Raw genomic sequence first — 27,858 nt, forward strand, 5'->3', positions numbered from 1 at the left:
GGAAGATATGAAAAACATTTTTTTAACCTATATCCTATATTTGATTGTAAAAGAGAGACTGAAATTCAGTTAGTTGTATTTCACTTGAATGAAATATTGTTCAATTTTGTCCAGTGTTATTTCTGCTCTAATAATTTGGTTTGCAATGGAGCAGGTGTTTGTTTTTTCCATGTTGACAGTGATGTGTTTGTTGTGGTGAATAACTTCTTGTTGAATGTATTTAGGCTCGATTTTATAGATGGTTTATGGTTTAGTGTTGTTATTTTTGGAATTTGGTTAGAGTTTATGACCTGTGATTACCGGAGGTGAACATGCATTAGGCTACGTTTTTAAAAACCAAATTAATAGAATATATTGTTTTCAATTATGTACTGCAAAAAATGTGAATGCTAATTTTCTGAATTTGAAATTAGGTTTACAAATACCTCAATTTTTTTTCCAATTACCTATATTGGTCTACTTGCCCGAAATAAAATCATGCATTATCATGAGATAAAAAATGGTGATAAAAAATTGTTCATTTTCTAAGTAGCATGAAAAACAACCAGCCCTCGTCCTGCCTCCAATTAAGCCTAAGCCAGGAAGGCCAATAACAAAAAGGAGAAAAGACAAGAATGAAGGCCTTTCCGGCACAAGGTTAAAGATGAAGCGAAAATACAATCCCATCAGATGCATATTCTGCAGTGAAGTTGGTCATAACAAGAGAACTTGTAAAAAAAAGAAACAAATGGAGGCCGAGAAACAAACAAGGTGGATGTAGCTGCAATTTGTAGTTGTTTTTATTGTTCCCCCTCTATCTGATGCTGCCCCTGTTATCTCAAGTTCTGAGCCACCCGCAGCCAAGCAGAACACTCCAATTGAACTTGTGCTTAACCAAATAGATATCTACCCATAAACACAACACACACAAAACTCACAACAGGTTGCATTTGTAACTTGAAAAAATTAAATGTTGTTTATATTTGTAACTGAAAATTGTTTTTTGAATGTTGGATGAAATTCTTGCTAAAATTATGCAGGAAACGATTGCAAAATCAACAAAACTGAAAGTTGTAAAGGGAAGAGCCAGAGGAAATACCTCTCCCCAAGTTGTTGCAACATCAACAGCTTCTCTTTGTGCTGAAACCATTAGGGAAATTAGCTCTACCATTGCCAAGAGACTTACAACATACTTTGTATTCAAATCTGACTTCTGCTTTCAAACTCTCCATTCTCCATGCAATGTTTACTTTTCACTCATCATGATTGCTCTCCACTTCTGCATCAGTTTCTGTATCTCCATTTCTTCTATCATATTCATCTTCATCAACCCACTTGAAGAAGTTGCGATGATTGTCCTTCTACAGAAATTTAAAGAATCTTATAATTGAAAACCCCACAACTAGTAAGAATATTGAAGATAAAGGAATTTATGAGAATAACTCACTTGTTGTCTTTGACATGTATGGAACAATCTATCTGAGTTTTCTAAAGTTCTAGATTTCTTAATCAATGTCTTCCGTTCATAATGACATATAAGGTCTTCATTCTTCCTCTTCCTTCACATAAACTAGCTAGACTCATAGCTACCAACTGAGTGACAAGAGACCCCTCCACAACGACCTTCGTTTCCACCACCTATCATGCCGACAACCTCCAATATTGGTCTCTGAACCTCACCAACTTAACTCTAACGAAAGGAGACATATATGCACTATAATGGAATTGAGGTTTATTAGTTAGAGATTAATTTGACAAAATTTCGTTGGCAGACAACTGGAATGCATGAGGTGTGCTGACATGGATCCTAGTGTGCCACGTCAGCTTCTGTTAGCGGCGTTAGAGATTGCGTGATCTTTTAGAAACTATTTTGACTATTTACTCGCTGATTATTCGGTAGGGATCTAATTACAAATTTTAATTTTTTTTAGGGATCTAATTACAAACTTTTAAACTATAGGGACCAATTTACAATTTTATTGAAAGTGTAGAGACTAACTGTGTAATTTAACCTTATTATTATAATAGATGAAAAGAGTTCCCTAGAGGTCATTAGCTTACTTAGAATCATATCAGATGAAAATTAATATTAAACCACCATGACCTAAAAATAAAAAACTTAATATTAAACTTAAGAAGAACTACTAAAACTACTAAAAGTTGCTAGTTTTCAGAAATTTTTCTTAAAATATTAGTTTATAAATAAATTAAAAAAAGTCACACAACTCTTTTTTCCTTTTTGAATTATACAAAAAAAGCTCTTTTTGTTATATATTATATAGAATTGGTTATCAATTTTTTTCATCAATTAAAAAGTGCATATGCCATAATTTTTTTTAAAAAATAATTATATCAATTAAAATTAAATTCACATTTTAGCTAATTAATATTTTTTTATCTTAGCTAATTAATATTGTTATTGATATTAAAAGTTTAAAACTCGTTTTTTATTTTTCTTGCAGGACCCATTAAGAATTTTTTTTTTCCAGAGTCAAAAGACTAACTTATATACAAAGAAAAATGCAACATGAATGAGTTCTCTTTTTCAGAGCCAGTGAAACCACCATCTTTCTAGCTCGCGACAGCTGGCCAAATTGCTTCCCCAACATAAAAGACAAAATAATTGCAAGAAGAGTTATTTACTTATTTTACCTTTCATTACCTTTTTTATTTCCTATTTTTAGCTACACCAAACCCTAAACGCTATTTTCACGGCAGCCTCCCACCACTGCCTTCTTTGAAACGCCGTCCACCGTCACCTGTCAAGAAACTGCAGTGCGCCACCTCGCTCAGAACGGAGACAATGTTCTGTCTCTGCTCCACGCCGCACTACTGCCTCTCCTCCCTCGTTTCATCCCAATTCACCTATTACATTTTATCTCAGAAATTAAACCCTAATTCGTGCCGTCTCCATTTCTCCTCAGTTCACTCCACTGCCGCGACGTCGTCACTCCACTACCGCCGCGTCCATCGTCTCTCCGTCACACTCGCGTCGCCATCGCACCGTCACATTCGCGTCGCCGTCGATCCCTCACACTCGCATCACCGTTGCGCCGTCACACTCGCGTCTCCGTCGCTCTGTCCTTCAGTTACTCTCTCTCTCTTTCTCTTTGCTCAGCTTCATTCTTCAACTCTAAAACCTCCATTGATGATTGACCTAAAACTCATCAATTTCAGAATTCCGTGCAATCTTTCAAACTTCACGGATGAACCACAACTGAGTTCAACTTCTCATTGTTGCATTATGAAGAGGCTCTTCTGCTGATTTGGTATGTGGATTTTTTTCATCGAAGCTCTTTTTGTTGCAAATTGTTCTTTATTTTGTGGTTACTGAAATATATAATGCAACAATTCAGAAGGTCTGTGACTACCATGGACTTCTTTATTTTGTGCAGGGGAATCAGGAGACAGTTCAGAAGGTCTGTGACATAGTCAAGAAGCAATTGGCACTGCCAGAGAGTTCAAGTGTCACTGGAGAGTCCAAGTTTGCTGCCCTTGGAGCTGATTCTCTTTACACAGTACTTTCACATTTTCTTAAACTTCATCTCTGAATTTATAATAATCGCCATTCTTGATTGTATCTTTCATCTATGCATGTCTTTGTTGAAAATTTTATATGTTATCAGTCCTTTTCATGGTACTCTCTCGTTATGGAGGGATGAGAGATTCTTTAAAATGAGTAACCAGTGATGGATTGATTGAGAATAAGAGGGGTTTTTGAGTTCTTTAAAATGAGTGAAGACAGCTTGTTCAAAACAGCATCAACAAAGGAAGAGAGATAAGCTCTACCCCCAAGTTTTGCAGCCATGATTGAGACTCAAGTTCAGGAGATGATGAGATCAGAGCAAAGAAAAGAAAGAAAGAAAAGTCTAGGATTAATATATTTTTATAACATAAGCAATAAGCAATACAATCAACAATTCATCAACTCGTAAAAAATTATATGTGATTCCTTTTTTCTTTTTTAATTTCTGCTTCATTCCATAAGGTTTCAATTTGAGATTGGCAATCTTGAAATAATAATAAGGAATTGTTTATTTCAAAGATTTATCATTTTATTGGTCATGAAAAATAATCATAATGTAATATATTAGAACAGTTTAATGTAGATATAATATTAATGATTGACTTATAGAATAAACTAAAAATGTCCTATGTGGCAATTATTTTAATTAGTTAGGAGAAGTACTTTAATTTTTTTATCCATTAAAATTAATATAATGTATAAGAAATATTAAATCAGTTATTCAATTGCTGTTAGTTATGGTGTTAGAAGATCAAGATATTTTATGCAGATCCTTGTTCAGACATGTTTATGTAAAAGGAGTCATTTTTTGTTTTTTCAGGATTGAAGTTTTGCAATTGAATATGGCCAATGTGCTTTTGGAGAAAGGGAGGATCAACGCAGTGCACGTGCTTTTGGAGAAAGGGATTGATTTGAATGCAGAGGATGAAGAAGGGTATGCTAATATCATGCACAAATTCATGAAAAATTCATAGAGAAGCTTTTGTGCTGATGTGGTAGAGGTTTTGGTAAAGAAAGGTGCTGATGTTGAAGCCAGGAGTAAGAAGGTATCACTGCTTTTGTGCTAATGTGGTTTGTCCATAAGAGTGAACTCGTTTTGTTGCCCTTTTTGTACTTCATCTCCAAAATTGTTAGTACATCAATCAGAAACTTGGTTTGATGAAGATAAATATTTTGGATCTAATCTTTGCTGTTCAATCCGGCTTTTTTTCACAATTTAGTTCCACTTCTCTATTTCAGGTTCAATCTTTCTTTCCAAGAAAGCATTTATCTTTCACTCCAAGATGAATACCTTTATTTAAAGCATCCTTCTCTTTTAGAATTTTTACTGCTACATTTTTGTTTATTCCTGATAATAGAGATTGAAGATTTTTCCCTTCATGATTTGTGGATGCTATGCATTCAAAAGATGAGACATTGGTTTCTTTCATGTTAGATTGTTATCTAGTAACTCATATTTTTGGATATGCTTATATAATCATTGATGTGTTCTGGTGCTGGTCAATTCTGTCGGTGCTAAGGTGTTAGAATTTATAGCTGATTTTGGAAAGCCTACTGCACCGCTTCCTGCAGCTATAATTGCTTGTGTTCCAACAAAAGTTCACATTGATGGAGCAGGTGAAACAGAATTCAAGATATCTCCAACTGAAATTACAGATGCTATAAAAGCAGGATTGGATCAGCCTATAATGCCAGAGCCTGAGGTATTCAACCCCGCTTCAAATCGACTTCTTGACTTGTTTGTTTATTCTGATTTCACACTTGGTAGTATTTGATTTTCCCCCACTGACTTGTAACTAGTCTACGGTACTGCGTATTTGATATTTGGTTATGCTCAATGTGGTTATGTCACAATAATAGCTTTAACCTAAGAGTGGTGTCTTTATCATAACTTTTTGCATTCCGTATATATTTCTATTTTGACATGACTCACAAGAAAGCTGCATGCGTCCTCATTAAACAAGCAATTTTATCCTTTGTTATTCTCATCTATCTTGTTGCTTCTTGCGACTCTTTGTAAGTTTGTTAACGTTTTGTTTAACTAATTATTTTGATTCTTTCTTTTGAACTTTGTTGCCAAGGTACAAGGGCTCTAGGTTGATGATAGACCATTATTGTTAGCATCTTGGATTTTTTCCTTGTTTAACATTTGATTTGGAAGATGTCGTGATCATATTTCTCTTTCTGATTATTTTGAATTTAAATTTAAAAGGTTTATCAATGATCAGATAAAAATGTAGAAATTTCCCATTATTTTATCAATCCTTCTTCAGGTATATAAAAAGGATAATTTTGACATAATAGATGGTGAAAAGTAGATATGTGTGAACTTCTCAGTAAATTTGAATAATGAATACATCTAATATTTAGTACAGGGACAGTCGAGCAGCTTGCCTGTGTTTTTCTTGCTCATCTCAGTTGTTCATTTCTGTGTTTTTCATTGTTGATATAAGATTGTTGCTTTATTCGAACAAAGTGACACCATTCTTTGGTTAAATAACCAGGGTGAAGAACATGAAAACAAAGGAAAAGATGATAGCTGTGATGCTGCTGAAAGCGGTGCATCTGAAAGGGAAGATGCAACTGACGAGGTAATGGTTTGATTCTGGTTCTTTTTTCTTTTGCAAAAAAAACCATGAATATACCGAGTTATTAAGAAGGGTCACTTTTCCTAAATTCTAACACTCCCTACTAAAAATAAAAGAAAATTTTGAACACGAATTTGTTCTCCTTTGTGCCGTTATATATCCTACAAATCTTTTTCCTAATGCCCTTCCAATTACATTTATAATACATTTCTGTTATTGCCAACACAATAATAATACATTTAATTAATCAGCAATCCTCATTCAATCTTTTTTTTGAATTTATGAAACTTGTAGTTATAATAATTATCTAGGCTAAACAATTTTAACATTACTTAAAAAGTATTATTAAAATTAAATTCATATATATATTTTTATATGAATTTCACATTAAATTTCAAATCAATTTTTATAATATATAATTCTATAAATATTTATGTGACGTTTTATTATATTTAAAATAAAATTAATTAAAACTAAGTATTAGAGATGCTCTTATTATTAAAAAACTTTATTTTAATTATAATAATAGACACAATAACTAGCACCAAAAGATAAAATCAACAGCACCTTGAATAGTACAAAGTTTGTAATAATGTTTTCCTTGATTGTCTCAAAGTGTTTTGTAATCTAAAAAGTTCAACTCTATAAAAATAAGATTTGTCTCCACTTATCATTACTGCTATTCCACCCTGGGGTTATTTATTGGATTGTTGTATGTATTCTGTTTGACAAAACAAAACCAAAAAAGGTATGTTGCAAAATCTACTTTTTACAAAAAAAAGTATGTTGCAAAATTTAATCTTTTTTTTGATTTGTTTTATGGGAAAGAATACATACAACATTCCAATAAATAAAAACCCCAGGGTTTCACAGTAGCTGCACTGATAAGTGGAGACAAGTCTTATTATTATAGAGTTTTGATTCTTTGGATTGCAAGACACTTTATGGGACAATTAAGGAAGACATTATTACAAGCTTTGTACTATTTAAGGTGCTGTTGATTTTATTTTTGGTGCTGCTAGTCATTGTTTGAGGTAATTCAATTTCATTGAAATATAAAAGATGCATGCTATTGTGTTACTATTATAGTTAAAATAATGTTTTTTTAGTAGTAAGAGTATCTCTAATACTTAGTTTTAGTTTAATTTTATTTTAAGTCTTATAAAATGTCACATAAATATTTATAGAATTATATATCATAAAAATTGATTTGAAATTTAATGTAAAATTTATATAAAAATATATATGAATTTAGTTTCAATAGTATTTTTTAAGTAATGTTAAAATTGTTTAGTCACGGTAACTATTATAACTACAAGTATCATAAACTCTACAAAAAAAATGGATTGAATGAGAATTACTTATTAATTAAATGTATTATTGTTGTGTTGACAATGACAGAGATGTAGTATAAATGTGATTGGGAGGGCACTAGGAAAAGAATCTGTAGGATATATAACAGCACAAGGGAGAACTAATTTAACAGATTCAAATGGATTTGTGTTCAAGAATTGCAATGTCTCTGGAAATGGTTTTACTTTCTTAGAAAAGCCTTAGGGACCTTATGCTATAGTTTTTTTCTATAACACAAACATGATCAACATTATTCAACCCGTTGGTGCTAGACATGAGTAAGACTATCACAATGTTAATCATCTTATTAACATTATTAATTCATGTTAAATTCAAAGCAACAATGTCAATGTGATTTAGTTGATAATATTTTAAGAATTATAGTTATGTAAACACATGATTTTGATTCGACGATCGTATAAAATGATTTTTTGTTACAGTTATAACATTCTGTTTGCTGAATATGGCAATTTTGGACCAGGTTTTAATACCTCCAAACGAGTAAATTGGATTACAAAGTTGAATTTAGAGACGATTAATATGATGACTAAGTATGAATTTCATAGATTTTGAAGGATGGTTTCATCCCAACTCTTCATTATTTTATTATTTGATTGGATTATTAGGGAATTAAAGTTGGAAATACATTCTTGTTGAGAATTGAGATTACTCGTTTTTAGAAAATTATTAACTTTAGAAATTAATTCTATAAATATTTATTCATATGTTCTCAGTCTTAATATTATTTTGGCTTTATTTAAATTTTTAGTTACTTTATTTATTAAATGATTATGTATCTGTGTATCTAATTATATTTTTTATCTTTATATCTTAAATGAATTAAAAAAAAGTGTTATTAATAAAAAATATTTAATATGTTTTATATAAATAAAAAAGGCATTAAAACATTTAAAAATTAGTTTATTTTAAATATTAATAAAATATTAGGATATGATTATAATTTAATGCTAAATTTTGTTTTAAAATCATCTTTGAGACAAAGTTACCCTTCTTCTGTCACATCTCTCATCGGCACCCTTAACCTCAATCCTCCTAATCACTCCCAACCCGTCACCTCTGACTTATTTTGATTAAAAAATCCAAAATCTGTGGAAAGAAAGTGAAAAATCAAAGAGCATAACCAAAATCTGTGAAGAGAAAGAGAAAAATCAAAAAGCAAAAATCTTTTTTTTTTTACGTTCCTAGTGGCACTAGCTTTCTTCTTGTTTAGTTTTGAATATTGGCACCGTGTTGTGTTATTGTGTTGATCACTTCACATCTTTTTTGAATTTTGTAAGGATAAATTATCTGGAAAAAAAAATACAAGTGAAATGAGGAAGAGGATATTTTTATCCGAAAAATAGGAAAAAAATGATTTTAAAATAAAATCCAACGTTAGAAATAATTTTGAATAAAAAAACCCTAGGAATAATTTTAATTTTCACTTAAAATTACAGAGATCAAAATTGTAATTCATCCCTTATTTATAACATTCTTTACATTTTTAATGTACTTGTATTTTACTTGTTCATGTCAACATCTTGAGTCATAAACATACTTAAAATTTTTGAAAAGACATGTACCTAAAATTTATAAGTAGCCAACATATTTTAAGTATGTTATATATTATCAGTCATATATTATCACATAAACAAAAGAAAGTAAATTTTATATTCTCTATTCAAAATTAAAGTCATAATTGTTTATAAAAAAAATTTAGCCAAGAGTAGTTTTTATATTTTCAAAAATAAAAAATTATCCAAATATTTGAAGAAGCAAGCGACATTTGGCAAATTCAATTCTGGATGGAAGAGATTTGCAATAGACAATAGTTTGAATGTAGGGGACATTTGTGTTTTTGAGCTCACCAATCCCAAAGACCTTTATTTTAAGGTATCCATAGCTCGAATTGAAGAAGAGGAACGTCCGCTATCACAAGGTAATTATTCTAGTTGGTATTTCAGCGAAAGAGTCCCAAATTGTTCTGCTTCTGCATTGTAATGGTTGCTAGTGAAGTTAGTTACACGTTATTGGTAGTGGTAAGTGGTAACACCGTAACAATTTCTTGTTATAGATGTTGAGCTAGCAGAGTTTTTTAGTCCAAGTCACCAGTCTCTTAACAGTTTCTCTCAACCCAACTTTCTGTTTTATTGTTATGGTCATTTTACAAATCAGATGCACCGATTTGTTTTTGAAAAAATTACAAATTTTATAATGTTAAATCCAACTATTCGATTCTTTAAATATATTCCTTCTGTCTTTAGATAATTATATTGAAAAGGAAAAATTATTGATTAATATCTATTGCTTTTCTTTTCTGAATATTAAACAATACTTCTCCAAATATATCTTTTGATATGCTAAATATTTATCTTGTTAAATTATATATATTAAAACTACAGATTTACCTGTCATAAAAATAAAACAGTTTTCTAGTTTAGGATAATAATATATATTGGTACCTAGTTTTACTTTATGCAATAGCTTTTAAAGATAATTTTTTTGGCATTTCCAATTGCACAATTTTAAATAAAAGAAATTTTCACCACCATAATAAGTTTCATATTACCTAACTACATGATTTTCATCATTCCCCATTGTTTTGGGATGTGGCTGCAAATTGTTATCAACAAATTTTTCGTATGCAAAATATTATTTTTATCCTAAAATTTTTGGAGACGGAGACTGAAACTTTAATAATATTTTATATCTAAAATGCCCCATTTCAATTAATTAATTTTAACTTTATTTTTTATGCAAATTAAATTAGAATTTCATTCTTATTTCGGTCTGTGTCTTCTACTTTATACAAAACATAATACTAAGACTTATTTCAGTCTGTCTCTCAAATGTCGGTGTTTCCATCTCTATCTCCCTTTCAAATGCTACCTTAAGTCACACAATAGCTTTTAAAGATAATTTTGTTTCACAATACGAATGTCAAATTTGCCAAAACTAGGCATGTGTTATGCCTACTTTCATTCATATTTCATTCATATTGGTTTTTTTCCTTTGCTGATTAAAGAAATAGGACAGAGTTATCTCTACCTTTATATCTATGTTACAATGAAGAGGCTGAAGGTCATCATAATATGATATATGCTTGCCCTGACGGTCCAATATATCAAAATGCTGCGGCCGGACGCAATATGGTGGAAGGTACAGTATCCTTCCTTGTTCTGGCTACCATCAAGAGCTTATAGTAATGGTAACATGTTTGCTGTTTTCAATTATTATTTTCCAAATAAACAGGTTTGCCACGTTCAAATGAGGCTGTTGGTATCAGTAACAGTAGTCTTGAAACTTGCATTAGAGAAATACATGAAAAGTTGGATGAATTAAGCATATTGGAAGAACTACGTAACGAAGCCACCATTGGCTAGAGTATTGTGGCAGGAAGAACAAAATGAATGATTGGTTAAAGAAAGTAGAAGCCACCATCTTAGCTGGCCAAATTGCTTCCCCAACATAAAGACAAAATAGTAGAGGTGTTGCAAGAAGAGTTATTTTACCTTTCATCACCTTTTTCATTACCTATTTTTACCTACACCAAACCCTAAACCCTAATTTCACCGCAGCCTCCCACCACTGCCTTCTTTGAAACGCCGTCCACCGTCACCTGTCAAGAAACTGCATTGCGCCACCTCGCTCTGAACGGAGACAATGTTCCGTCGCTGCTCCACACCGCACTACTGCCTCTCTTCCACGCCGCACCGCTGCATCTCCATCTCCCCTGAAGCCCGCGAAGTGTCGTCCCTACCTCCGTCCCTGCTCCCCACAGCGACACCGAGTCTCTGTTCCCAACCGCCGCGCGTTCCAGTCGTTAGTACCCCCTCCCTCGTTTCATCCCAATTCACCTATTACATTTTATCTCAGAAATTAAACACTAATTCGTGCCCTCTCCATTTCTCCTCAGTTAACTCCACTGCTGCTGCGCCGTCTTCGCTCTACTGCTGCTGCACCGTCGTCACTCCACTACCGCTGCACGTCGTCTCCCCGTCACACTCGCGTCGCCGTCGCTCCCTCACACTCGCATCGCCGTTGCGCCGTCACACTCGCGTGGTCGTCGCTCTGTCCTTAAGGTACTCTCTCTCTCTCTCTCTCTGCTCAGTTTCATTCCTCAACTCTAAAACCTCCATTGATGATTGACCTAAAACTCATCAATTTCAGAATTCAGTGCCATCTTTCAAACTTCATGGATGAACCACAACTGAGTTCAACTTCTCATTGTTGCATTATGAAGAGGCTCTTCTGCTGATTTGGTATGTGGATTTTTTTTATCGAAGCTCTTTTTGTTGCAAATTGTTCTTATTTTGTGGTTACTGAAATATATAATGCAACAATTCAGAAGGTCTGTGACTACCATATTTTATGCAGGCGAACCAGGAGACGGTTCTGAAGGTCTGTGACATAGTCAAGAAGCAATTGGCACTGCCAGAGGGTTCAAGTGTCACTGGAGAGTCCAAGTTTGCTACCCTTGGAGCTGATTCTCTTTACACGGTACTTTCACATTTTCTTAAACTTCATCTCTGAATTTATAATAATCGCCATTCTTGATTGTATCTTTCATCTATGCATGTCTTTGTTGAAAATTTTATGTTATCAGTCCTTTTCATGGTACTCTCTCATTATTGAGGGATGAGAGATTCTTTAAAATGAGTAACCAGTGATGGATTGATTCAGAATAAGAGGGGTTTTTGAGTTCTTTAAAATGAGTGAAGACAGCTTTTTCAAAACAGCATCAACAAAGGAAGAGAGATAAGCTCTACCCCCAAGTTTTGAAGCCATGATTGAGACTCAAGTTCAGGAGATGATGAGATCAGAGCAAAGAAAAGAAAGAAAGAAAGAAAAGTTTAGGATTAATATATTTTTATAACATAAGCAATAAGCAATACAATCAACAATTCAGCCCCTCGTAAAAAATTATGTGAGATTCCTTTTTTCTTTTTTAATTTCTGCTTCATTCTATAAGGTTTCAATTTGAGATTGGCAATCTTGAAATAATAATAAGGAATTGTTTATTTCAAAGATTTATCGTTGCCCTTTTTGTACTTCATCTCCTAACTTGATAGTACATCAAACACAAACTTGGTTTGCTGAAGATAAATATTTTGGATTTAATCTTTGCTGTTCAATCAGGCTTTTTTTCACAATTTAGTTCCACTTCTCTATTTCAGGTTCAATCTTTCTTTCCAAGAAAGCATTTATCTTTCTCTCCAAGATAAATACCTTTATTTAAAGCATCCTTCTCTTTTAGAATTTTTACTGCTACATTTTTGTTTATTCCTGATAATAGAGATTGAAGATTTTTCCCTTAATGATTTGTGGATACCCTGCATTCAAAAGATGAGGCATTGGTTTCTTTCATGTTTGATTGTTATCTAGTAACTCATATTTTTGGATATGCTTATATAATCATTGATGTGTTCTGGTGCAGGTTAATTCTGTCGGTGCTAAGGTGTTAGAATTTATAGCTGATTTTGGAAAGCCTACTGCACCGCTTCCTGCAGCTATTGTTGCTTGTGTTCCAACAAAAGTTCACATTGAGGGAGCAGGCAAAACAGAATTCAAGATATCTCCAACTGAAATTACAGATGCTATGAAAGCAGGATTGGATCAGCCTATAATGCCAGAGCCTGAGGTATTCAACCCCTCTTCAAATCGACTTCTTGACTTGTTAGTTTATTCTGATTTCACACTTGGTAGTATTTGGTTTTCCCCCACTGACTTGTAACTAGTCTATGGTACTGCGTATTTGATATTTGGTTATGTCACAATAATAGCTTTAACCTAAGAGTGGTGTCTTTATCATAACTTTTTGCATTCCGTATATATTTCTATTTTGACATGACTCACAAGAAAGCTGCATGTGTCCTCATTAAACAAGCAATTTTATCCTTTGTTATTCTCATCTATCTTGTTGCTTCTTGCGACTCTTGGTAAGTTTGTTAATGTTTTCTTTAACTAATTATTTTGATTCTTTCTTTTGACCTTTGTTGCCAAGGTACAAGGGCTCTAGGATGATGATAGACCATTATTGTTAGCATCTTGGATTTTTTTTTCATGTTTAACATTTGATTTGGAAGATGTCGTGATTATATTTCTCTTTCTGATTAGTGATTATTTTGAATTTTCATTTAAAAGGTTTATCAATGATCTGATAAAAATGTAGAAATTTCCCATTATTTTATCAATCCTTCTTCAGGTATATAAAAAGGATAATTTTGACATAATAGATGGTGAAAAAGTAGATATGTTTGAACCTCTCAGTAAATTTGAATAATGAATACATCTAATATTTAGTACAGGGACAGTCGAGCAGCTCGCCTGTGTTTTTCCTGCTCATCTCAGTTGTTCATTTCCGTGTTTTTCAATGTTGATATAAGATTGTTGCTTTATTCTTACAAAGTGACACTATGCTTTGGTTAATTAACCAGGATGAAGAACATGAAAACAAAGGAAAAGATGAGAGCTGTGAAGCTGCTGAAAGCGGTGCATTTTAAAGTGAAGATGCAACTGACGAGGTAATGGTTGGCTTCTGGTTCTTTTTTCTTTTGCAAAAAACCTTGAATATACTGAGTTATTAAGAAGTGTTACTTTTCCTAAATTACTTAAAACAAAAGAAAATTTTGATTAAAGTGACAAATACTTTTTTTTTTAAGTTAAAAAATTATGGTTAAAACATAAGTTATTAATTTTCGAAATTATCAAGTCTATATTTTAGTTTGTTTTGTTGTCAAGGTTTATTAGAAAATTTGATTTAATTCTGATTTATATTTAGTAGTATTTTTAAGGATTTTAAATTTAAATCAAATATGATCTAATCTAATGAGATCAAATTTGATTTCAAATTAGTTATCATATGTTTAAAATTTTAAAATTTAAATCAAATCTGATATAATCCAATAAAATTAAATCTGATTCAAATTAGTTATCTTATGAGTTAAATTTAGTTATCTTATCTTTGGAAGAGTTAAATTATGTTTTTTTATCTTATTTTTTAGTTAGTTTCTTATGAGCCTATTTAAATACTTTTGGTGAGACAATTTAGTCAACTTTGATAAATAAAATTTTCTTTATGCGCGTTTTTCTAGTGTGGAAAAGTGAAGTGGGTGATTTGTTTCGTTTGTTGCATAAAGAAGACTGAAGGAGTTACTTCATTCCTTAATTCCACTGCCAAATATATTTTTGTTTACTTTTTCTGCTCCTTATATCTATGTACAAAAAACTTCAATTTGTTCCCAACTATTAATACAGGTATTGAATTAAATGACGATGCTGTTATTTCTTGTTCGTTGGTGGAGTTGTGTATTTGTGCTGCTAAATTCAGGAGTTGTTAATGCTCAGTATTACCGAACTGTTGGAGATAAAATCCTTCCATTCAGCAAAATTATTGTTGATTCTTCGGGACATGGCAACTTCTCTACAATTCAATCTGCCATTGATTCTGTCCCTTCCAACAATAAGAATTGGGTTTCAATCAATGTCAAGCCTGGTATTTACAGGTAATAAATTCAATATTTTTTTGCTCTGCATAGAATTAGTAACTCTTTTTAGATAACTATTCACTTCAAATGTTTTATGTGAAAATAATAATTAAAAGTAAAAACTCAGGTGACTTACACATGAAAATCATCTAATAGCTCTCAGTTATTAAGTTGACTGCACCTGAGCTCTACTTTTGAGTTGTATTGAAGTCGTGGCATGTAACTTTTATTTAATTTGACTTAAGAAATTTGGTGTTACAGGGAGAAAGTGACGATTCCAACTGATAAACCATACATAATATTGAAGGGAAGTGAAAAGATGAGAACGTGGGTTGAATGGGATGACCATAATACAACTGCTCAGAGCCCCACATTCCAATCCATGGCTGATAATATCGTTGTCAAATCCATCTCTTTTAGAGTAACTAACCATTTATATTTAATTAATTATATCATTCTCTGCCTATTTTTATTTCATCTCTTAAATATTATTTAATGTTTGAATACCATCTCTAATATATATGACATAAGTGACCTTATTACGTTACTATGATAGATTTTAGTGGATAACCAATCTCTTAGGTAGTGTTTGGTGGAGAGACAGAGATAGAAAGACTGAGACTGAAAGACAGAGTCTGAGAGATAGAGACTAAGAGACAAGGATTGAAATAAATCTCAGTATTATATTTGGTGCAAAATGGGAGACAGGAATTGAAACAATAATGAAACTCTAATTTAATTTGCACAAAGGGTAAAATTGGAATTAATTAATTAAAATGAAAGTATTTTAGGTATAAAATGTTATTAAAGTTTTAGTCTCTATCTCTAAAAATTTTAGTCCCCTGTGTTCCTATTTTTTGGAGGTACTGAAATACTGAAATTTTAGAGAGACAGAAATTTTAGTACTAGTCTCTGAACTAACAAACACGATACTGAGTCTCAGTCTCTCAATCTCTGTCTCAGTACTTCGAAACAAATGCTATCTTATTGAATTACAAAAAAAATGTATATATTTTAATTCTTTTGATTTTGTGTTGGAGAAGAGAGAATTGTGTTTGAATTTCTTGAACATTTCATTTGTATGTTTGGCAACCTAAACGTAAAAATGATTTTACTTTTTAATTTAGGTTTACCAAAAGTTACAAATTCTTGTTTGTGTGTTCACTTTTTCACGTTGGACTCAAAAAAATTTTTATGTACCAATTGTGTCATTCATTATTTATATATTTATTATTTATTTTATAATATTTTTTTAATACTCTCTCATGTATATTATTATTTTGTATAAAATTTTTATTATTTTCTGTTTTTATAAATTTTTTAATTGGTATTGTTTTTTTTATGGAATATTTTTTTGTATTGTATTATGATTTTTTTTAATCCTATTTGAATAAAGAATATTGAGAATATTAAAAAAATATTAAAATTTATTTAAATATCTAAAATAAAATATAAGATAACATAAAATAATTATTTAAATTTATGTCTTTTTTTTTGTAATTTTTTATCTAAAAATAATTTTAAATAGTATTATCTGAACAATATTTAGTTTTTTATAATCTATTTTGAATGAAAATTATTAAAATATAAATCACGTTAATACTAATTTACTCTTAATCAAAATTAATTTTACAAATTTAATTTTATACAAATTTTCGTTTACAAACAATAATTTAAACACATACTTAGACTTATTTTAAGTCAATGGAATTGGGAGGAATTCGTTCAGAACCCAATCCTAATAACTTTAATGTTACATATTTTGAAATTAAAACAAGTCAAATTGATTAGTTAAATAACGAAACAATTTGCCAATGAGTAATAGATCAAATAGCATAGTCTCTTGATACTCATCTAAAAGGTTGTGGGTTCGAGTTTCTTATCTTTGGTAAAAAAAAATAACAAAACAATTTCATTGATTTAGAAAGTTTTAGATGTAGACGCACAAATCATTGAGAATCTAATTTAAATGATTCATTATCACCATACTTTATTATATCACATAATGTAATTGACCGAACTTACCCAATAATTAAATATCTCATACTTTACGGCAGTTTTTTTTGCTCAAAAGATAATGTGGAACTAAAAATAAATATCTTAAAAATTAATACGATCTTGTCTAATTTATAAAATAATTTCTTAGAAAAAAATCTAAATATTTTGAAAAAATTCAAATTTATTTTTCTTTTGTTTTGTTTTGTGCAACAGAATACATACAACAATTCAATAAATAAAAATTTCAGGGTTCCTGCATTAGCTGCACTAATAAGTGGAGATAAGTCTTACTTTTATAAAGTTAGATTTTTTGGATTGCAAGATACTTTATGGGACAATCAAGGAAAACATTATTACAAATTTTGTACTATTCAAGGTGCTGTTGATTTTATCTTTGGTGCCGGTCAATCATTGTTTGAGGTAATTCAATTTCATTGGAATATAAATGGTGTTTATTATTTACCGTTAAAGTAACGTTTTTTTAGTAATAAGAGCATCTTTAATACTTAATTTTAGTTTAATTTTATTTTAAGTCTTGTAAATATTACATAAATATCTATAGAATTATATATCATAAAAATTTATTTAAAATTTAATGTGAAATTTATATAAAAAATATATATAAATCTAATTTTAATAATATTTTTTAAATAATGTTAAAATTGTTTAGTCACAGTAACATAAAAATGGATTGAATGGGAATTGATGATTAATTAAATGTATTATTGTGTTGATAATGGCAGAGGTGTAACATAAACGTAATTGGAAGGGCATTAGGAGAAGGATTTGTAAGATATATAACAGCACAAGGAAGAGAACATCCAAAAGATTCAAATGGGTTTGTATTCAAGAATTGCAGTATCTCTGGAGATGGTTCTATTTTTTTGGGAAGACCTTGGAGACCTTATGCTAGAGTTCTCTTCTATAGTACAAATATGACCAACATTATTCAACCTGCTGGTTGGAATCTGTGGGATTCCTCTCAAAATGTGTAAGACTCTATCACTATGCTAATCATCTTATTAACAATATTATTAATTCATGTTATAAATACAAAGCAAAAATATCAATGTGACCTAGTTCATAATATTTTAAGAATTATAGTTATATATTAAATATTATGTAAATACTTGATTTTGATTGAACATCATATAAAATATTATTTTAGTCACTAAAAATATAAAATATTTTTTTTGTAGGGATAACATTATGTTTGCAGAATATGACAATTTTGGGCCAGGTTCTAATACCTCCAAACGAGTAGATTGGATTACAAAGTTAAATTTAGAAACAGTTAATATGATGACAAGTACAACTTTTATAGATTCTGAAGGATGGCTTAATGTCAGCTCTTCATTTTAGATAGAATATTATCAATAGTTTTAACTCTATTTTAGATAGAATATAACTCATTATTTTATTGTTTGATTAGATTTATTAGAGAATTAAAATTGAAAATACTTGTTAAGAATTGAGATTACTTATTTTAAAAAATTATTAAATTTAGAAATTAATTCTATAAATATTTACAATTAATCTTTACATACAAATTTTTTTGTTATATAAGTCTTCAATATTTCTTATTCCTAAAATGCGCATCTCATGACAAGTATGTTTCATGCGCCTCTCATGTCACCAATTGTTAATAGCAAGTATTAACGGAGTAAATTTTTAATATTTGAAAAACTAGATTGATAAAATTTTTAATGACAATTTTAGAGAATAATTATTTTTTTAGGAACGAATTTGTTGACGATTTTATAATTTTCATGGGTCGTAAGGACTTATGTGCAAATTTTATTGTCGCTGTTATAACAAGAAAACCGCGTCCTGCATTCAAAAGTGGCAGCCGGTGGTCTGACTTTAGTTGCCTGAGCACCAACCCCAACACATACAACAAAAGCCAAGAGCACGTTATGTTGCCACGCTTCCAAAATAACGCATTCAAATAACAACACACACATTGTTACAAAAAATGAGAGGGAAAACGTTATATATTTTCATTTTCATTCTTGTTTGTATTTTCATATCATATCATTTTATCTCTTATCTAAACGACAAACCTACAACACCGCCCCACGGTCTTTTACAACTTATTTATTTTTTTATTTATTTCATACAATTTTATTTTAACTAAATAATAAACTTTTAAAATAATCAAATTTATTATATTAAAACAATTAAATATATAATACACAAGTAATATAATAAAATTTTTAAAAAATATCAAATATATATTTTGTTTATGTTGTAATTGATTAATAACTGATTTTAAAATATACAATTTGATCGACTTAATTAAATACTCTAAGGTTTGGTTTGGTAAAATTTTTTGAAGAGGTGTTTGTGCTTTTTAAAAGTTTAAGCTCCTCATTTTGTGTTTGGTAAATAAAAAAGATCATGTGATTGTGCTTGCAGTTTTTAAAAGATTGGGGGTACTTTTGAAAGCACTTACGATAGAGCTTTTTAAAGTTGGCTTGTACTTTTCAAAATTTAAAAGTCGAATATAACCTCATATGTTAACTAATTTTTAAATTTAATGTTTGCGTTTATGTCTATTATAGTATTTTTAAATTTTAAAAACTATTTTATCAAACACAATTAATGTTGTTTATGTTTATTAAAAACTATTTTTAATTTGATTTACCAAACATAAATGTTATAACTTTTAAAAAGTCATATTTTAAAAGTTAACTTTTATAAGTTATTTTTAAAAAGTAAAAATTTTACCAAACTAAGTCTAAGACAAAGTAATTTTTTAGTTATGCCTTTTTTTAATAGAATTTATTTTAATTTAATAAATTTAAAAGTTGTTCGAGCTATCAAAATATTCAGTTATAGTAGGTTAGATATTTACGAAAAATAGTAAAAAATATATTTTTTTATGGATTAAGATTTTTTAAAATAAAAAAAAATTAGCAAAACAATAAAATAAAGAGTTAATTATTTATTTATTCTTAAATTAAAATAATAAAAAAATTATAAAAATTATAAAATTAATAATTAATTCTCACTTTATCATTTTTTTTTTCATTTTAGAGAATCTAAATTTTTTTAACTATATCAAAGCCAACAAAAAGAATTTGTATTTTAGCCTTAGAGGGAGTAAAATAGCATAAATCAATATCAAGGGAGTAAACTGCAATTTTCCCAAAATTATATTCCCTCTCTAGTGTCTTACTTTCTTTGTGTGTAGAAAATTCTTTCCGTTGTTGATAAGCTTCTCTCTCTCTTTACATGCCAACTACAAAAAGTAACAGAAAATCCAACTCCTCGTTTCAATCTTTATTCTTCTGCTTCAAAATCTGCAAAACCAAAGGGATAAAAAGAAACAAAGAAACAGAAAAATCATATAACAGCTTAACCATAACCTAACTAACACAACAACCTCACCATTAAATTAGCCTCTATACACAAACAAAAAAGTTTCAAAGCGAAGGAGAAACAACAAAAAGGAACAGGAGAAAGCAAAACCCTAATTTTCACTTCCTCCGCCGCGCCGGGGAATTGCTGTCGTCGTTGTTGTCATCGACTTCTCCTTTTGCGAGGTAAGGGATAAGAAACCCTAAACATCATGTCATTTCTGGTTTTTTTTTTTTTTTTGGTTTCAATTTGGGGGAATTTTGGAAAGGAGGCTGAAAATTGTTCGGTTCTTTGCGATTAGGTTATTGAATTCTCCAATTCTGAGCTTGGAATTTGATTAGACTGCGTTCTTGTTATTCTCTCGAAGATGTCGAGGTTTCCGTATTTCAACCGTTCCAACACGGTTCATACGGCGTACTCAAAATCGCCGCAGATATCCTACACACTTGATCGTTCTGGTTCCCTAAGCGATATATCGGATGATTCTGCGAAATCGAAATCCAGTTCCAATTCGAGTTCGATGCGCGGAAGGATGGTTAAGAAGATATGCGGCCTCTTTGAAACGCAATCGAAATCTTCGTCAATTGCAAAATCAGCAACTGAAGAATCAGTCCAATCGTCTAAGGCGAAACAAGGGAATTCGAAATTGATGAAGGTTGACTCGGATTTGGGGACTCCGTTCAGGTTACCGGATGCGGACGACCGAGTGGTGGTGTATTTCACGAGCCTGAGAGGGGTAAGGAGAACGTTTGAGGATTGCAGCGCGGTTCGGATGATCCTTAAGGGATTCAGGATATGGATCGACGAAAGGGATGTTTCGATGGACGCGGAATATAGGAAGGAGTTGCAGTGTGCTCTTGGGGAGAAGAATGTGACCCTCCCTCAGGTTTTTGTGAGAGGAAAGTATATTGGAGGAGCTGATGTGATCAGGCACTTGTTTGAGGTCGGCGAGCTAGGGAAGATTCTTGAAGGGTTCCCCAAGACGAAGCCCGGTTTTGTCTGCGAGAGTTGCGCCGATTTGAGATTCGCACCTTGTTGGCATTGCAGTGGGAGCAGGAAGGTGTTTGATGAGGATGAGGGGTTGCTCAAGAGATGCTTGGAGTGTAATGAGAATGGACTCATTAGGTGCCCTAATTGCTGTTCCTGAAAAAAAGGAACACAGGCCAAAACCCGAAGTAACCAAAGTTGTCTGAGAATGAGTAGTTTATATTTTTGTTTGTTGGATTGATTGCATGCATGCTCTTGATAGTGGTCCCAGTGGGAGGGATGAGATATGAGTTTGGTTGGTTGGTTGTCAAGGGATTCAAAGCACTCTTTGAATTCATTATTGTTAGTTTTTGAGAGTTGTCATTATGGGAGAATGATGAGTCTCTTGCACCTTGAACAGCATTTTGTTTTGTTCAAGGAGTGTGTCTGCTTTCAGGAAAAAAAAAAGAGTAATGTGTATTTAGTGCTTCTCTTCGAGGCAATGTAAATATTTAGTGCAATTATCATCAGGACTTAATTGCAAGTATTGGTCTTTCATAGTTAATAATGAGAATGGGTTATTTTAATCCCTTATCTCTGATCCCAGATTGTGTCTGTATTCTCTCTCTGGCGTGTTGTCTTTTATTAATAGAACATGTATAAATAGCACTGAGGCGTGTTGTAATATGAAATACCCTCTTGTTTGGTATCATTTAGTGATTCTACAATTCCCAAAAATTACTTTTGTTGTTGGATTGGGTTCTGGTTTTATGAGTTCCCAACATTTTTTGCAAAACCCTTTTATAATGTTCAATTTGCATTTCTATATGCCTGATCAGAATAAAACCAGGTTTTAGCTGAAGGTGATTGTATCCGAATAAGTTGTCATAAAAGGGTGTAGGGAGGATGATTTATATGCATGTCTCAATTCTACCTGTTGAATAGAAAAACTTTAGGTGATAAAATTGAGAGGATTGGAAATTGATATCATTTTCTTTCTGGGTAGAAACAAGAATGGGGAAGAAAACAATGTTGGGAACTCGAACATTAATAAATAAATAAAAATAAATAAAATTCTAGTATGTTCTTCAAGGTAATCAATCCACAATTTCTTTGTATCTTTTAATTCTTTTCCGATTTTTTCGTTGCCGTCGGTGTAAAGTTGATTAGTTGAGAGCTCCAAAGTCCCACTCAATTCAATGGCAATTATGTCATGGGCTTCTATCAGAGGATGCCTTAAGATTGTGGCAAAGGCAAACTCATCATCATCATCAAAAGAGGCTAAATTGTCAACATATTCATGGTAGATTATAAAGGCTAATAATGGTATGGTCATACAAGAAAAGAGATACTGATTGTATGTAACTTTCCAATTAACCAGAATAAGGATTAATTTACAAAGATTGTTGATACTTAATATAAGTAGTAAAGACTAAAGACTCAAAACATATCTCGCATTGATGTATTCTTCATTTAATTGTATTTGTAAAACAAGTTACATATAATTTAGGTCAAACACACATAAACTTTGTAATTGAGTGCTTTTTGTTAGATGATTTTTTAATAAAATTTAATTTTGATAATCTAAAAGTGTCAAATTTTTATGGAGCTATTCAATTGTATACATTCTTTCAGATGAACATTTATATTTTAAATGTCAAATAATTATTTTGTAACATGATAGTACATAACTAAATGCAAATGTAAACACTAAACAAACATCAAAATTAGGTTCATGTATAAAATACCAACTTCCAAAAGTTTATAAAAATATTAAATATATCTCTGTTTTCATTGATTTTAAACTACAATCTAACAATATATATCACCCGTCTCTTATTTTTCTCCTCCTCCTGTCTCTCTCTCTCTTTTTTTTTTTTTTTTTTAAAAAAAACAAAACTCTAATCTATTTAGTTTTTCTCCCTACATATCTTATCATAGGATAGTTGTAGACTTGTAGTAGAACTTTTTGTTCATCAGAAAGAAACAAAAACGAGCCTAAAAAAACAAAAAAGAAAAGATAACCAACTTAATCAAATAATCTGAGATATAAGCTTAACCGAAAAGTAAAAAAGTTAAAACTTATCCAAGCTTCCACAAAAAAGCTCTTACTGATGATAATTCATATTTGTTCATCTACAGAAGGAAAAGTCAGTCTCAGAAAATTGTACAAAGTAAAGCTGAGACAAGACATTCTACAGAGAGATATACACAGAGATATTCCTATCAATGAAACTGCAAAAAACAAAAACAAAAACAAAAACAAAAAAAAAAGCCATCTATTGAGTAAGAGGAAGACATTCAAGCTCAATGTCTAAAACTCCTCGCTCAACTTTCTGTAACCTCAACTGTATCTCTTGTTTGACCTTCCCTTCTTCTAGGGTGATGATGCCATCTTTAACAAGAGTGTTTTCGCCGCTTGCTACCCATTTTCCGAGCTGCATTGACTCGTTGATCGAAGATTTCTCGTATGCCTTTGCGGCAGTTACTAGAGGTTGAATGTCTATTTCAGCCTCGCCCATAAAATCATCGGTCGAGAAAGTATCCTTGTCATACACAACCTGCATAGAAGCATGGAGGAAAATGGAATGGTATACAAGTTTCAAATACAGAAAATAGCAAACATGTTTCATTTGTGCTTACCACTTTAAGAGGAGGAACGTGCTCTGGAATCGAGAGCATTAAGCTTTCATTCCAAACTGGATTCAAGTTGTTCTTTATGACACGAGTCTTCACCGACTGTAAAACAACATATGTTAAATATTTCACTTTGACGATGTTATTTTATCCGGAAGAAGTTGAGATGAAGAAGTTTACTTGGTGACCAAGAGAAAGCATGACATAAGGGTCGCTAGTCACAACATCCCGGACAGCCAGGTTAGTTCCTTTAACGACATTAACCTTGATCAACCCAACAAATTGAACCATACCTGCCTATAACGGTAAATAGGGAGAAACAGGATTCAGGATTTGATTCTCAGGATGCTTCTTACAGTAAAGCTATAACACAGGTTATAAAGAAATCAATTCAAAGGTTACCAATGAAGTACTCTTCTTTGAAATCTTATGCTCAGATTCCTTTCTTCCCCAGCTGTGTCGGAGTGCAGTCCCAATACGAGCTTTAGTTGTTTGCTTTTCGAAATGTCTTTTGTCCATTTGAAACCCACAGGAAGCAGCGTTGCTTGGGGAGCATGTTAAATATCTTTGTGGAGATGGTGGAAAGGAGCATTGCAAATTTTTCTCCGTATCCAAAAACTGTAGAAGTTCGTATTTTCTTCTGAATAATGAATGTAAACTTCTGTTAATCAGAAAGGTGCTTTTAGACAACAGGAATATGAATTGCATGTGTTTGAGTTACCTGATATAATCTGCACGCTCTTCGATGGAAGAATGCGGTTTTGGTTTTTTAATGTTACTTGGGACACAAGCTTCATACCTCTTATTGATTACTGTATTTCCACCCAATTTCACCAATTCATCAACTTGTTCGTCTGTCCAGTCATCTAGTTTCAGCGATAGAACCTATATGAAAATCAAATCATGTGCAAGAATTCCCATTTACGAAAATACAATTCAAATCATGTTTAGAAACACTATACTATTTCCAAATATCTGTACAGCTTAACTATCAGTGATGAATTACTGATCTTGATTAGAAAAACTATTCTAGAACTTTTAAGCACTCACATTAACTTTCCCTTTTCAAGAAAACATGATCTTATTTATCACAGGTTTTTCATTTCTCACAGGAGGGTAGTCTAAAGGCATGCTGGTAGCAGAGATAGTTTTAGGAAAATAACCATTTTACTTTTCTAAAATAAATTCAAAATTATAAGCAATTTTGAACTTGGGAAAAAAGAAAGAGAGATTCGAACATGCAAATACAGCAGGTTCCAAACACACTAGGCTTCGTTCCTTCAATAAGCAAATAAGCACACAAGAATCGTACCTTCGATATATGGACTCCTAGGCTTCTATGTATGCCAGAACATTGGATGCAAATAAATACTCCAAGACTTGAAGACCTGATATTCAACCAATGCAGTGAATAAAATCAAATGAAGATGATGTTCTGATAAATTTAACACCAACGTGACAACAAATTCTTGATATCATTTGTCATGTCTTAAAAAAACTCTTCCTCAATTCTTCTATTAATACAGAAAAAATAAAATCAAATTCAAATGAAATTAGTAGTAAAAAATTAGTAGAGCAATTACCCAAGATTTTGTTAAAAACATAGATATGTACACAAAATATAAACTTTAAGCTGAATCCAAAAGGTTCATAAAGTATATAAGGGCTATTTCACCCAAGAAGGAAGAACATGTAAACATAAGTTAACTATATGTATTTGTATTTGTTTGGAAGAATACTACAGCGAGTCAGCAACATTTATTCAAGATATCTGATAATTTTATATTTTTATTTGAAAGTGATGAGCAACGAACAATAAGTATAGCCCAAATTCCTCAAAAATCAAGATAATACTTACGCCCATTTTGGATCTGATGATCCGCAATCGGCACAGAACCTGTTCCCCGCTTGACGCATCAGATTGTCGAGCCTTTCTTGTGGAGTTACTAATAGGAAATAAGAGAAAATTGTATGTTATAAAGTAAAGAGATATGTGAACTAAGCTTCTTTTGAAGGGGATAATAACACTGATTGATAACATTAGCCAAAGACATTGCAAGACATTTCAACACTGTGCCTAAAGATTATCAAGCATCATTCCGTTGTTCTCCTTGTTTTCTTTAGGCGTTTCTTCCCCAATGTTTATCAAAACAAAAAAAAAAAAATCAAGCATCATTGCAAAAAACTAAGGTACATGAGGAACTATAATCTCAAACTTCTGAAATCCTCTCATACTTTTAGTTAACACAGTTTGTAAAGTTGGCAATGCTCTTTTCTTTGTTCCATCCATGAAGGAATACAAGTTTACATAGTCCACAATGCTATTGCCTGGGATTGTTCTGTGTTGACAGGAACTTTCTTGAAATTACAAAAATGTTGAAAATATTCAACAAATAGAATTTTCCATTTCATCTTTAAAATTAAAAGCAGGAAGCATCAACATGTTTTTCTGAGATTTCTCATATATCAAATTATCAGTGGCAAAATCATTAAGTATGGTCTTGGCAAAAACGCCCATCTTAGACATCTAATGCTGTCCCATTGTCAACTGCGTACTCGCAACAAATACATAGCACAAAAGCATATATAGTTATATACTTCACAAACCAAAATAGAGCTATCAATACCAAAATAAGTAAAGAATATAAAAGGTATGATAATTACCATGAGGTAGCCATTGGCTTCTTTGACTTTGGGAATTCAAACTTGGTGTTTCAGAGCAGAAGAGATCAAAAAGGCAAGCTCCTGTTGACCCTACAGTAGCAACATTTTATTCAGTAGTAAGCCTCCCATGGTGTCATCACAAATTTGTGAAATTGCAGGAGTTCATCACTTGAGTTTAACTTTAAGTTCCACCATTAGAAAATCACCACATTATAAAAAAATATTAAAAGCTTCTCTGTACCCTTTAATCACATTTTGGGTCTTGCTACAAACTTATAATTAGTGTTGAGGTGAAAAGAAATTTATGGATAAAATTTGATCATTTTTATGTGAAAAACACATATAGAACTCATTCATGAAAAAGTCCACCCTATTCTTATTCACCTTCTTATATCCCAAGTTATCCTTTTCTTGAAAGCTATGCTTAAGAGAATTACAAATAAGACCATTGTTTAAATCATTTATGCAGGATAGTAGCAGTAACACTAATTACCTAATATTTTAAATTACATACATAATTTTCAAGTTCCCTATAACAATGGAATTGCATCATCAATTCTCATTCATTAACCAAAAAGGGGGCACATGGAAAAATTGAATAATTAAATGTTCTATCAGATATAAGAATGAATTGATAATCAACATCTATTCTTCATTATATTCCTTTGGGAATGAATTAACTAATAAAAATTGTAAACAAAAAAAAAAACCTTTTTCTTTCACCTGAGACACCGTTACCTTCAGAATTTCCCTGCCGTACAGCCATCTCCAGCCTCCAAAAATTGAAAACCAAAATCAAGAAATGACTCTACAATCTGAGAATAAAAATTATTTTTTTCCCTCCACTTAAAATTGGTTATTTATCAAAGCAACCCTCCTTAATTCTCTGCAACAAAATCAACAAAAGGGTTTCAAAAATTCAAAAGCCAACGAAAGGAATCATAAAAATTAACAAGTTTTTTTAAGAACAATTGAATTGAAAGAAAACATACAAGGAGATTTTAAAAGCGGTCAACCCTTCATGGTGAAAGCTTGAAACCTAAATTGAAAGTCGCTTTGAAAGGGAAGAAATTAAAAAAAAAAGCAATAATTCGTTTTGATCTGAAGATGATTGGGTTTATTGTGAAAGTCAACGTATAAGATTTTGGAATGTAGGAAATGAATAAAGCTTTTACTTTTTTTTTCTTTTTTTTTTCCATGAATGATTTTGACTCAGCCTAAAAAACAAAAGGGGTTGAATATAGAAATTTCTAGATTTTTTTTCCTTTCATATATATTAATATATATATATAATATT

General features: G+C 31.3%; 3 protein-coding genes across 4 annotated transcripts; 2 read left to right on the plus strand and 1 right to left on the minus strand.

The window, feature by feature from the left end:
• Positions 1-2,647: 2,647 nt before the first annotated feature.
• Positions 2,648-18,340, plus strand: LOC130957797 (probable pectinesterase 55). Its single transcript, XM_057884641.1, has 18 exons — positions 2,648-3,067; positions 3,157-3,248; positions 3,375-3,497; positions 4,326-4,551; positions 5,123-5,208; positions 6,010-6,096; positions 10,472-10,605; positions 10,699-11,268; positions 11,363-11,528; positions 11,617-11,708; positions 11,824-11,946; positions 12,884-13,087; positions 13,884-13,970; positions 14,704-14,951; positions 15,195-15,414; positions 17,076-17,351; positions 17,675-17,922; positions 18,131-18,340. The coding sequence occupies exons 14-18, from the start codon at positions 14,716-14,718 to the stop codon at positions 18,291-18,293; spliced, it is 1,143 nt and encodes a 380-aa protein (XP_057740624.1). The 5' UTR covers positions 2,648-3,067; positions 3,157-3,248; positions 3,375-3,497; positions 4,326-4,551; positions 5,123-5,208; positions 6,010-6,096; positions 10,472-10,605; positions 10,699-11,268; positions 11,363-11,528; positions 11,617-11,708; positions 11,824-11,946; positions 12,884-13,087; positions 13,884-13,970; positions 14,704-14,715; the 3' UTR covers positions 18,294-18,340.
• A 1,783-nt stretch (positions 18,341-20,123) lies between these two features.
• On the plus strand, positions 20,124-21,972 carry LOC130955678 (uncharacterized protein At5g39865). The gene is made up of 2 exons (XM_057882601.1): positions 20,124-20,479; positions 20,596-21,972. The coding sequence occupies exon 2, from the start codon at positions 20,662-20,664 to the stop codon at positions 21,439-21,441; it is 780 nt and encodes a 259-aa protein (XP_057738584.1). The 5' UTR covers positions 20,124-20,479; positions 20,596-20,661; the 3' UTR covers positions 21,442-21,972.
• A 1,343-nt stretch (positions 21,973-23,315) lies between these two features.
• LOC130958140 (probable ADP-ribosylation factor GTPase-activating protein AGD11) lies at positions 23,316-27,769 on the minus strand. 2 transcript variants are annotated; one of them, XM_057885071.1, is made up of 10 exons: positions 27,554-27,769; positions 27,300-27,447; positions 26,562-26,651; positions 25,756-25,843; positions 25,210-25,285; positions 24,619-24,782; positions 24,300-24,537; positions 24,078-24,194; positions 23,904-23,999; positions 23,316-23,821 (listed from the first exon to the last, which is right to left on the minus strand). In XM_057885071.1, the coding sequence occupies exons 2-10, from the start codon at positions 27,325-27,327 to the stop codon at positions 23,540-23,542; spliced, it is 1,179 nt and encodes a 392-aa protein (XP_057741054.1). In that variant the 5' UTR covers positions 27,328-27,447; positions 27,554-27,769; the 3' UTR covers positions 23,316-23,539. The 2 variants fall into 2 exon arrangements, with proteins under 2 accessions (XP_057741054.1, XP_057741052.1); XM_057885069.1 differs by having other exon boundaries at positions 27,285-27,447.
• Between the last annotated feature and the right edge of the window lie 89 nt (positions 27,770-27,858).

This window comes from Arachis stenosperma, chromosome 10 (assembly GCF_014773155.1).
Source record: "Arachis stenosperma cultivar V10309 chromosome 10, arast.V10309.gnm1.PFL2, whole genome shotgun sequence".
Classification (NCBI taxonomy): domain Eukaryota; kingdom Viridiplantae; phylum Streptophyta; class Magnoliopsida; order Fabales; family Fabaceae; genus Arachis; species Arachis stenosperma.